A 16,363-nucleotide genomic window follows, 5' to 3' on the forward strand; every position below is an offset into this window, starting at 1 on the left:
ATAATAATAATAATAATAATATGTACCTCCTGTGTCCTTCAAGTCTTGAGTTTGGCTCTATGGCCTTACTTGTTACCATTATAAGAAAAGTGTTTCAATGAGTTAGACTATTGAATATGAGATGGAATTCTATGGTAAGTGATTCGTATTAATGTTAATTTTATAACATCCAGGAACCCCAGGAAGAGTTTATTCGTTAATATACTCAGGACACACTGCATATTTAAAATTATTCAGACACTCTAAAGATAGATTGCTGGGTTAGCTTTTATAAGAAAGATAGGCCAGGATAAAAAGTAGATAAATTAACAAAAAAACACCAGAGATGACATGACTGAAAAAAAAAGTCTGAGCAATTATACTTGTCTTCTAAATCATTTGACTTTGAGTCTCAAAAATTTCTTACAGGGGAAGAAAAACTGATTGAAAAAAATGCTTTTATTCTGTTTCTAAGATTGCTTTATAAACCTTGTGTGTATGTGCCTGCTTTTGTATCTTGCAAAATATATTTAAATTTTTCCCCAAAATTAACCTCCAGAGAAAAAAAATGAGAAACAAGTGGGAGGAGAAGAAGACTTTCCCCTCCTTCCTTGATATCCTTGGATGTCAGTTGGGTAAGTAGAAGAACTTCTGATAAATAGGACTCCTGATAAACAAAGCTGGGTTGGGTTGAAAATTTGTGGCAGAGAGCTGGACCCTCGTCATACCCACGTACTTTGTCACTGAGATAGGGTAACCCATGGTAACTGAGCTGAGCTCAGGAAAGGGACAGATTGCCTCCCCTCCTCATTCCTCTATAAAAGAGACCTGTCAAAGAAACCCTAGCAGTTCCAAGCAACCAGCTCAGGCAGAGGGGAAGGAAAAAGTGAGCCCCAACCTCTTGAGGAGAGGCAGTCTACAAGATCCAGAATGTCACCTGCCTTCAAACTTCAGTGCCACTTCATCCTGCTCTTTCTGGGAGCCCTTAGGGGAGAGACCAGATACCTGGAGGTGAGTGAATATTACAGCCAAATCTTCACACCTTCTCTCCAACTTTTGTCCCCAGGTAACTTGCCTCTCTATTGCATTTCCTTTTTTTCTGTTTCTGTAAAGGTCGGTTTGTTTTTTCTTCCTCTTAAGACTGCCAACAGTATACAGGAGAATCCCCCAGTGGCCATTCCTATCCACTGGATTTCCCTAAACTGGTTTCTTCCTCCCTGATCTCATGAGAATATTCGTTCTTAGGTGGCTAACGATCTCACTGGGTCTTGGAGATTCGGGAGGCACTGGAGGTTGGTTATCAGTAACTATCAACTGCTGCTCTCCCTCTCTCTGCCCCTGCCTCTGCCCTCCTCCAAAGAGGACCTTCCAGGCACTCCTTCCTCTTCTCTCACCCCCTAACTTTTCCCCGGTGGTCCAGAGGGAAGATCTCCAGGGCTCTCTGTTCTCTTCCAGTTGCGGGAGGTGGCAGACGCCGACCCCTTCTTGTTCTTCAACACCGACCTGAAGCGGGAGCTGTCCGGGGAACAGCTCTATCGCCGCTCGCTGAGTGAGTGTGTCCAATTTGCCAGCCCGGAGCATACGGAAAGTTGGTGCCGGGCCTGGGCGGGGGGCAGACGGAACGATCTTGGGAAGTCAGAGCCCCAAAAGGTGGATCGTGTGGAGCCAAGAGATGCGTGGCTCTCCGGGGTTTTTGATCCAGACTAGGCGGGGTGGGGGGCTCTCTGGAGCATGGGGGCAGAGAAGAGCAGGACCGGTGGGGTGGGAATAAAGGGGTGCGCTCCTGGGGGGACCTGGGAGGTCTGTGCGGGGAAGGAGAGTGGGCACTCGAGAGAGGTCGTGAGGAAGGTGTCTCCAGGGAGAGCCCAGCCTCTGCGCTGCCAGCATAGTGCCACCCTGTCTGCCGCCCGCTGACCAGCCCGCTTGCGTCCCCTCCAGGATGCATAGACATGCTGAGCATCGAGGGTCAGTTCACCTTCACCGCCGAGCAGCCCCAGCTGCACTGCGCCGCCTTCTTCATCGGGGAGCCGGAGGAAGTCATCTCCATCCAATACGACCTGGTCAGCATTGACTGCCAAGGAGGAGACTTTCTGAAGGTGAGGGTTGAGGACCCGATTCCCACCCCTGCTCTCGCCCACCCCTGAGCTACTGCTGATGGAGGGAGGGAAGGAGGGGGGGAAATTGTCATTACGGAGAATGGAGCTGGGTTGGGGCGGGGGGCTGGGGCGGGGGGGGCAGGACCACTGGGAGCAGCCAGGGAGGCTCCCCTGCTGCTCTGGTTCCTTCGTCCTCCTCACCACCTCCACCCCTCCAGAGAGCTTCCTGTCCTTCCGTGGTGTCCTTTCTACAATACACAGCCCCTAGCCTCTTGACTTTGGGGATGGTGGGGCCCAGGAGATTGGGAGATAGTCCGGGGCAACAAAGCTTGGCCTTCCCCAGCAGTCAAGGGCTGTGGGACAACAACAGAGAGGTACTACAGACTAACACCCCAAAGCCTGTGAGTTAAGCGGGGCCTGATGACAACACTCGGAAAGATCTAAGTGTCTTCCCAGGGAAGAATGGAACTCAAAGGGATCATATATCATCATAAATATAAAGCTGCAAGGGATTTAGTATTTTATAGGCCAGAAAACTGAGGTCCAGAGAATTTGTGACTTGAATAAGGTGACCTAGGCAGTGAATCAAGGTTCTGTGATTCCAGATCCATCATGGGCACATTTCTTTCCTTTGATCTGGTAGTGCTGGAACAAAGTCTCTCCTCCCTGAAACTGGTGGGGTGGGAGAGAGAAAAGGTAAAAAGATTATTAAGTATATAAGCACCTTGACAGGAATTTGAGGAAAGAAATTAGCCTGGCAAGAGAGAATTCCCCCTGGGTCTCTCCAATATAGGGGAAAATATTAACAGGTTAACTGAAAGTGGATACCTTCTAGCCAATTAAAATAATTATGATTAAAACATTGAAAATGGAAATGTTTTGTCATATTCAAAAACAACTTAATTGCCTGCTTTGGTGCTGTAATATTCAGTTGAGGGTATTTGCTCAGAGTTGAGCTGGAAGCCTGTGGTGACTTGGACTTCTTCCCTATCTACCACCAAGAAAATTAATAAGGGAAATAAGTGCCTCTAAAACATTTAAGGATTATTGTATTTTCTGAAAATTTTCTTATTTCCTACGGATGTTTCCTATTTCTGATCTCCACTGATGTTCTCCTCTAGTGTCTTCTGATGGTCTGATGGTGAACTTGAGTTCTCAAAAGTTGTGCCCTTTGAGTCCCACTTCTGAAAGACCCTACCCTGCTGGAAAGGCTTCTAGTATAGGCCAGGAAAGATGCAGCTGTCAACCTGGCTAAATGCAGAGAGTTTGGGTTTGTTTGTTTTTTGTTTTTTAAGATCTCAGAAGCTCATGTCTGCTAAGGTATTAGAGGAAGAAATGTTAACATCTATCTTCTCTGCTATTAAATCTTAGATCTTGGAAGTATAAGGGATTTCTAAATGCATAGGGAAAACCAACATATATAATCATTTTAAAGGTTAAGTCACTACTACTGAAATCCACAACTTTCTACCAAGTATACAAATTTCACCAAAAGGTAACTGGTGGAAAGGAATAAATGTTAAGATTTAATTGTGAATTTCAGTAACAGAAGTGAAGCATTATCTGTGGTTTGACTTATTCTTGTGTTGACAATTAGGAAATGTGTTTGTGTGTCTGTGTGTGTGTGTGTGTGTGTGTGTGTGTGTGTGTGTGTGTGTGTGTATAAGGGGATTAATTATAAGAAAGGAAAACAAGTCACATTTAGCTAAAGAATATTTTGAGTAAATTGCAAGCAAGTTGGATGGTGGTAGGAAGAGAAGTATAAAGTTATCAGTTATCTGAAGGTAATATTTAAGATTGAAGATCTCTTCTGAAAAAGGACAGATTCTTTCTTTTCTCTTCTTTCCTTCTTATTTTCCTCTCTTCTTCTGTTCCTTCCTTCTTGGATTTTCCCCCATTAAAAAAATACAAGCATCTTTGTTTGGGGGCAATGATAGATGGTATGGAATCAATCAACCAATAAACTTTCCATTTTTATATTACTGCAGGTGTTTGATGGTTGGATTCTTAAAGGCGAGAAATTTCCCAGTTCCCAAGATCACCCTCTTCCTATGTCTGACCGGTATATAGATTTCTGTAAAAGTGGCAATATCAGAAGTTTTAGTTCATCACAGAACGTGGCTATGATCTTCTTTCGGATTCATGAAATAGGCAATGGATTTACAATAACCATAAAGAAAAACCCTAATCTCTTCCGTAAGTACTTTCTATATTTTTTCAGTGAATAACCAGCTCTTTGGGTAAAAAAATTATGCTTCAGAGAGCTGTCTGACTGAGAATACTCAGGAAATATGAACTGATATTTTCTTTTAATTTATTTATTTTTTATTTATTTAAGGCAATGGGGTTAAATGGCTTGCCCAAGGTCACACAGCTTGGCAATTATTAAGTGAACTCAGGTCCACTGACTCCAGGGCCAGTGTTCTATCCATTGCACCATCTAGCTGCCCCTGATTTGATATTTTCTTGAAAATCCTTTTAATAAACAAATAAATCTAGAAATTTACTAATAGGGTCTTTTGTTTTGATAAGGAAAGCCAAGTCATGTTTTGCAATTTGTGTACCTAAACTCCACAAGTAGGGAGAGTACACATAACTTTATACTCCTTTTGCTGGAATCATTCTTGTTAATTCAATAGGCCTAATGACAAAAATGTTAATCCTAAATCATTCTCCTGTGTAGGATAAACTTGATAGAAATTTGCTGGGGGGGGGGGGATTTTTTCCCCTAGAATTGAAAGACTACATCTTGTATAAAAGCATTCCTTTTGTTTGTTAATGGTTTTCTTAACTTTAACAATGAAAGCTATTTTAATTTTTTTTTAGAGCAATAGGGTTAAGTGACTTTCCCAAGGTCACACAGCTTGGTAATTATTGTCTGAGGCCAAATTTGAACTCAGGTCCTCCTGATTCCAGGGCTGGTGCTCTATCCACTGCACTACCTAGGTGCCCCAATGAAAGTTATTTTAACCTTTAAATACTTATGGGATTCTATTATCCAGAATGGCTGGAAATTGGGATGCTTTCCTTAACTATATGTTCTGATTATGTGAGGGAGGGAGCATTCAAATCAATCCAACAGCAAGTCAGTTCAGTGAGAGCAACTCATTTCTTCCATAATGTTTCCCTGGAAAGGATAAAATCCTTGCCATATGGGGACTGGTCTTAACTTAGTTTTCTAATTGATTTGTTATTTACTGCTTTTTAAAAAGTCAGTATTGAGTAAAAATTATCTCTAATGTGAAAGGAAATACAAATTAAAGAAGGAATGAAAAATGCCTAGAAAGCAGAAATACAAGGAGAAAGCAGAATATTTTAATAATCACTGAAAAAGTGATGGATGTTAAAAGATAAAGTTTCATTAGAAGTAAAGGAATCTGTGGGTGGTTCTAGAAAATAGTGGGATAATAAAAAAAATATATTTGATAAAGTTTTTAGCAGTGAGTACTGGGTTGTCTCTGGATCTCTCAGTTAACTGAACAAAGCCTACATCTAGGCTGAAAGTTGAAAAGAAAAGTTTCAGAAATTCCTGAAAAATGAGAGCCAAGTGGATCAAGAGAAGCAGTAGAGGAACCTTCTGTGCTAGACCCAAGTCTAACCATTGATCTGAATTCTTCAAGAATTCACTTAATCTCCATAAATCTCAGTTTCCTTAAGTGAAAAGCAGAGAGGGTTTGACTCAGATGATCTTCAAGGTTATTTCCAGATGTCACCATCTGGAATAGGAAATTTTGCCTAAACTTCAGTCCCACTCTCTTCTACAGGATAGATTTTACTGTACAGATCTTTAGGTAGTAGGATTCCCACCTATGTCTAGCTACTCTGTGACTCCAGAATAGCATATATAAACACTTATTAGGACTTTCAAACATTTTTTCCTTTGGTCCAAAGACTTTGCATAGGCATCTTTATATCAAGTGCTTTGTAAGCCTAAATTACTTCAAACTAATCAATTATTATTATTATTATTATTATTATTATTATTATTAAAATCTTCAGCCTTCCTTGTTGAAATAATATGTTCATCATGCTGGTGTTTAAGAATACTAATTGTATAGAAAACTAGGTTCTCAAAGGGGTCAAATTCTGGACTTCCCAAGTTCATTTTCTTCCTGTGTCTATGGGAACTGCAGCATTCATATAACAATCTGTAGGAATACAAATCTATGATATATTGGCATAGAAGCTCAACCTATGCAGTTCTCCATTTTTTTTTTTTTTTGCAATTTACAGTCTCAGAGAGTCATCTAGATTATTAAATGGTCAGGTATCTTGGGTCACAAATCCATCAGTTTTTACTTTTATTTATATTTTTTTTGTTTTCTGGGGTTAAGTGATTTGCCCAAGATCACATAGCTAAGTAAGTATTAAATACTGAGGCCATATTTGAACTAAGGTCTTCTTGACTTCAAGGTAGGTACTCTATCCACTGTACTACCTAGCTGTCCCTTCCATCAGCTTTTAAATGTACAATCTGAAGCCAGGTCCTCCTGACTTGGAGAACTTCTCTCCATCAATGATATCTCTCCTAAAGTTATTTATACAACCAACCATTATAAAATAGCAGTATTTTTATAAGAACATTTTTAACATTTACATTTTAATGTACAATTTATATAATTCATAATTTCTGCATTTTTATAAATGTCACTAAAATTATCTCTGGAAGCTTTAATTCAATTTGAGTTAGAAATGTCTTTTCTAGGAAGAGAATTTGAAAAACTATTTTTTAAAATAATATCAAAATAAATAAATATTTTAAAAGGACACACCTCAATCATTAATCAACCAATAAATATTTATTAATGACCTCCTATGAGCCAGATACTCAGATAAGCAATGAAAATGCAAAGAGGCAAAAAAAGTCTTTCACTGTGGGGTGGCTAGGTGGCACAGTGGATAGAGCACCAGCCTTGGAGTCAGGAGTACCTGAGCTCAAATCTGGTCTCAGACACTTAATAATTACCTAGTTGTGTGTCCTTGGGCAAGCCACTTAACCCCATTGCCTTGCCAAAAAAAAAAAAAAAAAAACTGTTGGTCATTACTCGCTATCGGTTTCTTTTTGACTCCTCTTTCTAGGACTGATCAAACCATTTTTTAAAGTGACTTACCCAAGGTCACACAGCTAGATTAATTATTTAAGCATCTGAGGCTGGATTTGAATTGAGTTCCTCCTGTCTCCAGGGTTGGTGCTCTACCCACTATACCATCTAGCTGCCCCTGAGGAATGATTTTCAATACCAAAAGGCGCTTCCAAGTTCACTTAGAGTATTTTTTTGGTGACATTCAGATCTCAGTCATTATTATTCAGCCATTTCAGTTGGGTCTGTATCTTCTTGACCCCATCTGTGATTTTCTTAGTAAAGGCACTGGAGTGATTTATTTACTTCTCCAGCTTATTTTACAGACAAGGAAACTAAGGCAAACAGAGTTAAGTGACTTGCCCAGATCACGTAGTTAGTACATGTCTAAGAAAAGATTTGAACTCAGGTCTCTTGATTTCAGACCCAGCCCCTTAGTAACTGTCCATAAAATCACTTTTACAAATTGGAGAGAATTGTAAGGCCTTCTCATGTAAATCATGGTGTATGACTTTTTTTCTGACTTTTTTTATAAAGGAACATGCATAGTTTATAACTAATGAAGTTGGACTTTTTTGTTTCTCTTACCTGTTCTAAATAGCCTGCAATGTCATCTCTCAGACCCCTAATGGAAGATTTACTATGGTGATTCCTCATCAGCACAGAAATTGCAGTTTCTCTATCATTTATCCAGTGGTTATAAAAATATCAGATCTGATATTGGGGCATTTAAATAGTCTTCAATTAAAGGTGAGTTGTTTTACTGCAAGCAATATTGCTTCTTAAGATTGTCCCTGTAACAGTGCCAGCAGACTGATTAGATCTATCAGTATCATTTGTACATTTTATCACTGTGTTTATGCCTATGTCTGTGTGTTTTTTCCCACACTGTTATTAAAATCACATTCATTTATTCTTGCTTCTTTTAACCACACTTCTCTCCCAACCCTCATCTTAATCTTTAGTCACCCACCCAGGTGTCCTTCTGAGTATATGAATAATATTCATTGTGGAAGAAATATTTCAAATGAGTGACGCTGGGTTCTATTATTACCATCCGACTCACTTGTGCTTGCCTCTTTGATGAAAGAGCTCCCTAGTTGAATTACAGCAATGCTATGAATCATCTGCCCAGGTGTTTCTCTGATTATCTGAATATTTTTTTGATATGCTACAAACATCTCAAAATGATTAAATTGTGTTGTAAAAGAATGCAGCTGGTGTAGTATAAAATCTTTTGACATTGGAAAGCATAGTAATATGTTTCTGAAGTCTTACAAATAGACTGCTAAAATCTATAGCCTTTCCTCCCTATGGTCCTTCTTCCCCTTAAAATCAGCTTTGGACTTGACCTTGGCTGTTTTTCCCTGGGCTCTTATATAGTTCTGTTCCACAGAAAAGAGAAAAGGAAAGAAAGTCTACTGAATTTATTTTAGATCCACTTCATGGCTTTTATCAGTTTTATTCTGATTTGTTTTAGTTCCCAAATGCAAGGGTCTATGCTTGCTTTTTACCTCCTTTATTTAATTCAGCTGAAGAAACATTTGTTAAAATTTTATTCTATATTCAAATCCACCTGTGAGGTACTGAGGATACAAATTTTTAAAATATAAAACATTCCCTGCCTTCAATAGGTTTACATTCTATTTGGGAAATGGGAAGTGAAGACATGGATGTAGTAGTATAAACAGATAATTAGAGCAGGGAGAGAACATGAACAATTAGGGGAATTTGGAAAATCTTCCCACAGCAAATGACACCTGAGCTAAACCTAGAATGAAGTTAAAGATTCTAAGAGGCAGGGATATGGATAGTATGCTCTAGGGGACAATTTAGGCAAAGGGAGGGAGACCAGATGTAGAATGTCATGAGGTGCTTACTTTTGGACTAGAACATAGAATAGGGAATGAGAATGCTCTGGAATAGAGCCAAATTGTAAAGGGTTTTAAATGTAAGGTTGAACATTTTCTATTTTATCCAGTACAGGCTTTTTAAGGAAAAAAAAAAAAAAACCCTTTGCACTACTTGAAGGGCAGGGTTATATAGCACAGTTATAATGAATAAGAGACTTGTCCCTTTTTAAAGTATCAAGAATCCGGGGTGGCTAGGTGGCACAGTGGATAGAGCACCAGCCCTGGAATGAGGAGTACCTGAGTTCAAATCTGAACTCAGACACTTAATAATTACCTAGCTGTGTGACCTTGGGCAAGCCATTTAACCCCATTTGCCTTGCAAAAACTAAAAAAAAAAAAAAAAAGTATCAAGAATTCCCAGTGTGCTGGGGTATCAAAAACAAATGTGTTTTGCCCTCTTAGAACTTTTCATTCTAGAAAATTTCTAGAGAAGCATAAAATAAGATGTTTAAAACTAAGTAAAATCACTTCCATCTCTTAATTTCCTCTATCATTAGAAAGAGGGATTTGGATTTTCTTTCCTGGGATCCCCTAAATTACATCCTTTCCCAGCCCCCATTCCAGGCCCTATGGATCATTGCATAATGAATGAAGGAAAAATATTTTCTGTTAATCTAATTTTGTCTTTTGTGAAACATTCTGCACCAACATATTTATCTGCATTAATGTTCTCTGCTTAACATTGTAGTTCCTAGAGGAATAATATCTAGTTACTTCCCATCACTTGTTATTTCTAGGATCAGTATTTATAAATATCGCTTAAAGATGATTAATATAATGATTGATATGTAGCATCTTTAAGTAGTATTTATAAATGCTGCCTGTAGAATTTTTTTGCAGGAAAATCTCAGGAGGGAGAACTCAAAGTATTGCAAAAGAGATTAAAGTAGGGCTTCTTTTCCTGGGGTCCTTGAACTTGTTTTCTTGTTTGTTTTTTGTTTTAGTATTTTGATAACTATTTCAATAGAATGCTTTTTCTCTTCAACCTCATGTATTAGCTATGCATTTAAATGCATGATCCTAAAGAGAACTCCAGATTGCCAGATTGCAGACAGAAAAAAGGTTAAGAATGCTCAGATTAAGGGATACAGAAGGAATTGGGAAATGTGGGAGTATTTGAGTGATTGCATTTGAACTAAAGAATTTGTTTTAGCATGTCTAGAAAATAATGAGGTAGAGCAGCCTTAGTCATAAAAGTTCAATCAGTAATCAGCTTTATAGAAAGTAAATTTTAGGGTGCTAGTCTCTCTTTGAGAGACACAATAGTATAATGGATAAATAGCTGCCCTTGGAGCCAGGAAGACTTAACTCAACTTCAGCTTCTGATACAAATGACCATGTGACCCTGGATAAGTCATTTTACCTCAGTACTCTAGGCAACTTTCTAAGACCATAAATTGCAGAGAAAGTATTTACCTGCGAAGGTAGCAGATCTTTCCTCATATTGGAGTTTCCTAAAACACTGAAATCAGGTTTACCCCTTTCTTTAAATTCTAATGAGTAATCAAAGCTTTCAGTAAGCCCCTAAAGTAGAAAATATACCATATAGACCTTCATTAAGAAGTTTTTAATGAAGAACAGGAAGAAAAAAATCCTTGCTTATATTAGGCATGTATCTAAATTTCTGTAACTCTGGTTCTATTCAAAAAGGGATTTTAAAATTCAGTGCGAGTATGCAAAGGATTTGATGATTCAATTTCTCAGACGACTCCTGTGCTCTTTACAGTTTTCTACTCTGTACTTCAGATCCTTGAGTGAAAAACAGTTTAAAGAAATGATTACTCAACATATTCAGAAAGTAATTCTGATAAACTTTCCTTTTTAAACATCAATTTTAATTTCCGGAAAGCCAGATGCTGCATTTAAAATTAGATGTTGCTGTAAAAGCTTCTAGGACCATGATTGAGTGAATCCACGCAATCTTTCATTGGTTAAAGACTTTGATTCTATCATTCATTAAAGGCAACCCCTTCTGTTGCTTCATTTTTTTTTATAGAAACCTTCAGTAGGTTGTGGGGGAATAGGAGACTTTGTGGAGTTACTAGGAGGAACTGGATTGGACCCTTCCAAGATGATGCCTTTTGCTGATCTGTGTTATCCTTTTCATGGCCCTGGTAAGATGTTTGCTTCATGCCATTTATTCAAATGATTTTTAAATGAAAACTTCTTTTTGAAAGATAAGAGGGTAGATAAGGTTTTCAAAATTTCACAGCATGTTGCTTTTTTTATGTGCACAAGGAAGAAAAATGAATTTAGAGTCAAAAGCCCTGGGTTCAAATTCCAGTTCTCTTAACTAATAACCTGATGGCCTTGGGCAAGATATTGAATAAAGGAATGAAAAAATCCTCTGTCAAGCACTGATTATGCACCAAATACTATCCTAGGTAAACTGGGTGTCCTACTACAAAATAATCCTTGTCCTCAAGAAGCTTACATTCCAAAAAGGAATTACAACGCATATGGATAAGTGGTAGCCAGGGATGGTAGTTTTGGTCTGGAAAATAATCCTTGTCCTCAAGAAGCTTACATTCCAAAAAGGAATTACAACACATATGGATAAGTGGTAGCCAGGGATGGTAGTTTTGGTCTGGAAGGTCACAGGAATGGTTAGTGAAGTCATAGGGAAGTCTATTGTCACATTATTTCCAAAAGCAATGGAACCATTGCTTTGATTACTGATTCCATGAGGGAAAAGGTAAAAATGTTGCAACATAAAGAGAGAGGTGGATTTGTAGGAGAGATGGCTATAAATTATCAAAATAACCCCTAGGTGATGGATGACTAGATGGGCTAGGAAACATGGTCTGAGATGGTCTAGATAGCTTGAGTTAAATGAGCTTACCTTCACTCATCCAAGTGATCATCAAGATAGGAGGTAACTTCCAAAATTGAGCAGATTACCTTGGAGAAGTGGGATCAGGAGGGAAAATGGCTCCCTTTTCTTCATATGTAAAGTGAGGGAGTGAAAATACGAGATTTCTAAATTGAAGTTGAATTGAAGAAACAAAAAACCCAATTTATCATTACCTCTGCTAATTTATGGAAGGCTTATCTAGAAAGAGCAAAGGAACAAACAAATGTATTCCAAAATTGTGAGGTGAGGTGAGGTTTGTCTACTGTTTTCCCACCAAAGGACTAACAATTCTTATTCTCTTCTCCTAAAATGGTGAACTTTGAAATATAGCCAATATAGCCAACAAATATAGCCAACAAATAGATGGACCAATGATCTTTCCTGGCTTCCCTAAAATCATCCTATGTAAGAAGTTATCTGTATTACCTACCTGTAGCACTGACTGACTAGCCCTTGAACTCAAAAGGCAAAGTGAAAACAAGTACTCAAGAATGAAAATGATGGACTTTTTGCATTGTATGCATCTTGGTGAACTGGTTCTCAAGTCATAGGTTAGGCTGTCTTTTTTTTCAGTGACTAAAGAGTTTGTCTACCAACAAAGCAGACAAATAAATGTACAGCAGTTAGTATTTCTCTCAACCATATATATTTTTGTCTAAATCTAAAGATTCAAAAGTAAAATTAAAAAGGAAAGGAAGGCAAAAGATCTTTTTCTGTGATTTCTCTAAAAGAAACCAAATTTTACTGAGGATAAAAAAAGTCTGTGAAGCATTGTTGTGGTCTTAATGATTTTTATAAAATTGTAAAATTAAGTAAGACTGGGGGCGTCTAGGTGGTACAGTGGATAGAGCACCAGCCCTGGAGTCAGGAGGACCTGAGTTCAAATATGACCTCAGACACTTAATAATTACCTAGCTGTGTGGCCTTGGGCAAGCCACTTAACCCCAATGCCTTGCAAAAAAAAAAAAAAACTAAAAAAAATAAGTAAGACTGGTAAAGATTCAGGTCTCAGTAGAAAACATATTTTTATCCTGAGGAATATGGGGAAAATGGAAATAGGAATTTATCTGAACCTAAAATTTCATCATTGTAAGGAGTTCCCTAAATGGAAACTCTCTCCACCAACACAGAAAGGCATCTATCTGTCCTGTAACTTAGAGTCTTGGAGAGATACCTGGAGGCCCTGAGAATTTAAGGAACTTACTCAGAAACAGAAAGTCACTTCTTGCCAATCAGATCAGCTCCTTAACTATCACTGAGCCTCTCTTATGTACCTTTCTAAAAAAAAAAAAAACTTAGGAAGACTAGTCAACACATGGGTTTTAAGCCAGAATTTAGTTTAAGGCACACCTTACATTATTATAAGGTAAGACAATTTTTTTCCAAAAGTCCCATATCAATGAACGGCAAAATTTGTTCCTTCAGTCTTAATTTTCAGGTTTCCTAGGGTTTCTCTCCATGCTGTATTCAGTATTTCGTATGCTTGGGGTGTATTGTGGTAGCTCAGGCCCTTATCTGTTAATAAAAAAGAAGGTTCATTCTTAAGAGATGAGACTGAGGGCCACAAACAGCTTTTACCTGAATTATTTAGATAATTGAAGCTAGGGTCATCTTTAAGGCTTGAATTAAATGGGTAATTGCCTCCATTTGCCACTTCATTTTCTACGTACAGACATAGCTTTCACTTTTCTAAGGAGAAAATAATAGTTGGATAATGAGGACATATGAAGAGCTCTGCTCTTTCAGTTTGACTTTGAGGAACCTGCTAAAAGTCTAGGTTGAAATCATTGAAATGTTCATGAAACAGGGAGTAGGAATATTTTTTAGCATAAGGTTTCTAATACAAGTAAAGAAAGAATGATCACTTCAAAACATGTGCAGGGAATAAATTTTGTTTAATTTGGATCCTTTGATAAGAGTTAAGAACAGAAATTGACTTTCTCTTTGTGAACTTCATACAGTACAATGCCAATTTGCCTTTAGCTGATTTTCCTGCACTAATAGAACTAAAAAAGGCTAAAAACATGGATTTTGAAAAGGATAGCATTTTGTATCTAAATCTACACTTCCTAGTCTATTATAAAGAAGACACATGAGATCTCATTGGCATTATTACTTTCCTTCACAGAGACCGATAGAAAATTATTTTTCTTCCTGTCCTCTTCTCTCTCCTTCCTCTCTTTTCCAAATATCCAGTTACTTGAATTCTATCCTTAAGCATCATACTCATTTTTATTCTATTGTCAAACATATTAGAACTTCAGAGATCATTTGGCCCAGAGGGTTCCAATCTAGGATTATTTGGTAAATAATTAAATTATCCTTCCGAAACTAATTGGACTTTATATTTTATTGCTTATAATTATAGTATTTATATAGTGTTTTAAGGTTTACAAAATGTTTTACAAATATTATCTTCACAGTAATCCTGGGAGGGTTTATTAATCCCCATTTTACAGATAAGGGAACTGAGGCAGACACCAATTAAGTGTCTTGCCCAGGGTCACATTGATGGTAAATATCAGATTGGATTTGAACTCAAGTCTCTTTGACTCTCCAGTACTTTTTCCCCCACTGTGCCACCTAGCTGCCTAACTGGTATGCATTGTATACCCTAGAATTTATTTCCTTTCCAATTGAATAGGGGATTTGCACAAGCTGACTGAAAGTCAAGCAATATATAGACTAAAAACAAAAAAAATTGGAAATCTATAATGTACTCCAACCTCCTCTTGCCCACATAAGATACCCTCTGATGTTCCTTTGTTCCCTATCCCATTTCCGTGCCTCCTTCTTTCTGTTGCCTCTCCATTTTGATTTTCAAGTTCCTTGAGGGCAAGGACTGATCTTTTTAATTTTATCCCCAGCTCTTAGCACTAGTATTTAATAAATGTTTACTAGATTGAATTTGACACAGGAGGGGAGGATGAAACAACAAAACCCAGTGAAATGCATTAATCTAAGGTTACAGAACAAATTATGGGTAACTCAACTGAAAACCCAGTTTAGCAAACTGACCCTCAGTTTAGCAATGTCCTGAGGTAGAGAGTTTCAATGGCTGATTGTCCTGCTAATTTATATAAAGGAATATTTCTAAGACAAGAGTGCACTACAGAACCCTAGACTTAATGTCAGATGACTTGGGCTTGAACTCCACTAAGATAATGATTAACCATACAATCATGGGCAAGCTAGTAATCTGCTCCAAGTCTCAGTTTCCCCATCTATATAATGAATCTAATAACATATGCACTGCCTCCTTCCTATTTGTGAGGATAATGACTTGAAATCCTCTAGAAATGTGAGACCACTTCAGGCTACATGCTTTTACTCCTCCTCTAATCTGATCATGAGCCCATGTGGTAGGAACCACATAGGCAAGGCTAGAGCAGGACTATCCTCTCCTTCTCATTGGGCTACTACTATGCCCTCAATACAAGGTGAAATTTGACCTAAGTTGTGCTCTGTTAAAACTACATAGAGAACTAAAGGAATGTGTTATAGGACAGTAGCATCCATCTCAAGATGACTAGAGAATTTAGAAAGCCTTTTTTTCTGTGAGCTTCAAAGTCTGTGACTTGATAGAGAAGGGCTTGTGTCTTGTGAATTATGACTTACTGTGAAATTTGATTTCTTTTCTTCTTCCCTAATAGCCCAGTTGACAATCGGCTGTGACAATACTGTAGTGCGTATGGTCTCCAGTGGGAAACACGTCAATCGTGTGACATTTGAGTATCATCAGATTGAGCCCTATGACCTGGAAAGTCCCAATGGAAACACCATTAAAGAATATTGCTTCCCCAGTCTCTGAATTGCCAGGCTAAGATTTCCATGTTGCTAATGAAGTGAGGTTTTGCTGAATGTACCATGTACTTCTAAGTCTGATATACTGGAATCATTGAATCTTTCTACTGTTTAGTATTTAGCTATTTCATACCAGTCAGTATTACCAGTCTTGTGCTGGAAATAAAATAACTGTAATCATTATTATTTTCCTTTGGGGTTTATATTGTGGAAGTAGGCACAAGGCAGAAAATGGTCAATATTTTATTTTTGCCAAGATAAGAAGAGATTCAAATGGAATTGTTCACTATTCCATAAGAGACAAACAAAACTGAGCAGATCATGTTGGCACCACAACTGAAAGATGGATTATGTGACATTATGATCTTTTCACACTGGGTGAAAATTCCAAAGATCCAATGGCAGCATGTGCCTCCTTCAGTTTATGAAAGAAAGTCCAGTGTTCTTATGTATGGAAAAGCAGTTGTTTCTATTTTATTTATTCTACCACACTCTTATTGATTTATTTATTTGTTATGCTTTATTTTTAATAAAACTTTATAGCATGGAAATATTTTCTTTCCATAAGTTCAAATATGAATAAAATACATTCAAAGTGTTAGCACAATCTTGTTTATGGTGTATTGTTTTCCTCTG

General features: G+C 37.8%; 1 protein-coding gene across 2 annotated transcripts; it reads left to right on the plus strand.

Annotated features, from left to right (window-relative positions):
* Positions 1-721: 721 nt before the first annotated feature.
* Positions 722-15,910, plus strand: CRHBP (corticotropin releasing hormone binding protein). Of its 2 annotated transcripts, none has more exons than XM_074202401.1 (7): positions 722-990; positions 1,435-1,528; positions 1,918-2,075; positions 4,064-4,271; positions 7,758-7,906; positions 11,066-11,183; positions 15,577-15,910. In XM_074202401.1, exons 1-7 carry the CDS (start codon positions 910-912, stop codon positions 15,732-15,734), a joined length of 966 nt encoding a protein of 321 aa, XP_074058502.1. In that variant the 5' UTR covers positions 722-909; the 3' UTR covers positions 15,735-15,910. The 2 variants fall into 2 exon arrangements, with proteins under 2 accessions (XP_074058502.1, XP_074058503.1); XM_074202402.1 differs by lacking the exon at positions 722-990 and adding an exon at positions 1,216-1,271.
* Positions 15,911-16,363: the final 453 nt, after the last annotated feature.

The sequence above is a fragment of the Macrotis lagotis genome, chromosome X (assembly GCF_037893015.1).
Source record: "Macrotis lagotis isolate mMagLag1 chromosome X, bilby.v1.9.chrom.fasta, whole genome shotgun sequence".
Classification (NCBI taxonomy): domain Eukaryota; kingdom Metazoa; phylum Chordata; class Mammalia; order Peramelemorphia; family Peramelidae; genus Macrotis; species Macrotis lagotis.

Bases quoted from the DNA above. Each gene is read 5' to 3' on its own strand.
- CRHBP (XM_074202401.1), top strand. From the start codon at position 910: ATGTCACCTGCCTTCAAACTTCAGTGCCACTTCATCCTGCTCTTTCTG. The intron at 1,529-1,917 runs GTGAGTGTGTCC...CGTCCCCTCCAG, and splicing joins GCTCTATCGCCGCTCGCTGA to GATGCATAGACATGCTGAGC. The intron at 11,184-15,576 runs GTAAGATGTTTG...CTTCCCTAATAG, and splicing joins TTATCCTTTTCATGGCCCTG to CCCAGTTGACAATCGGCTGT.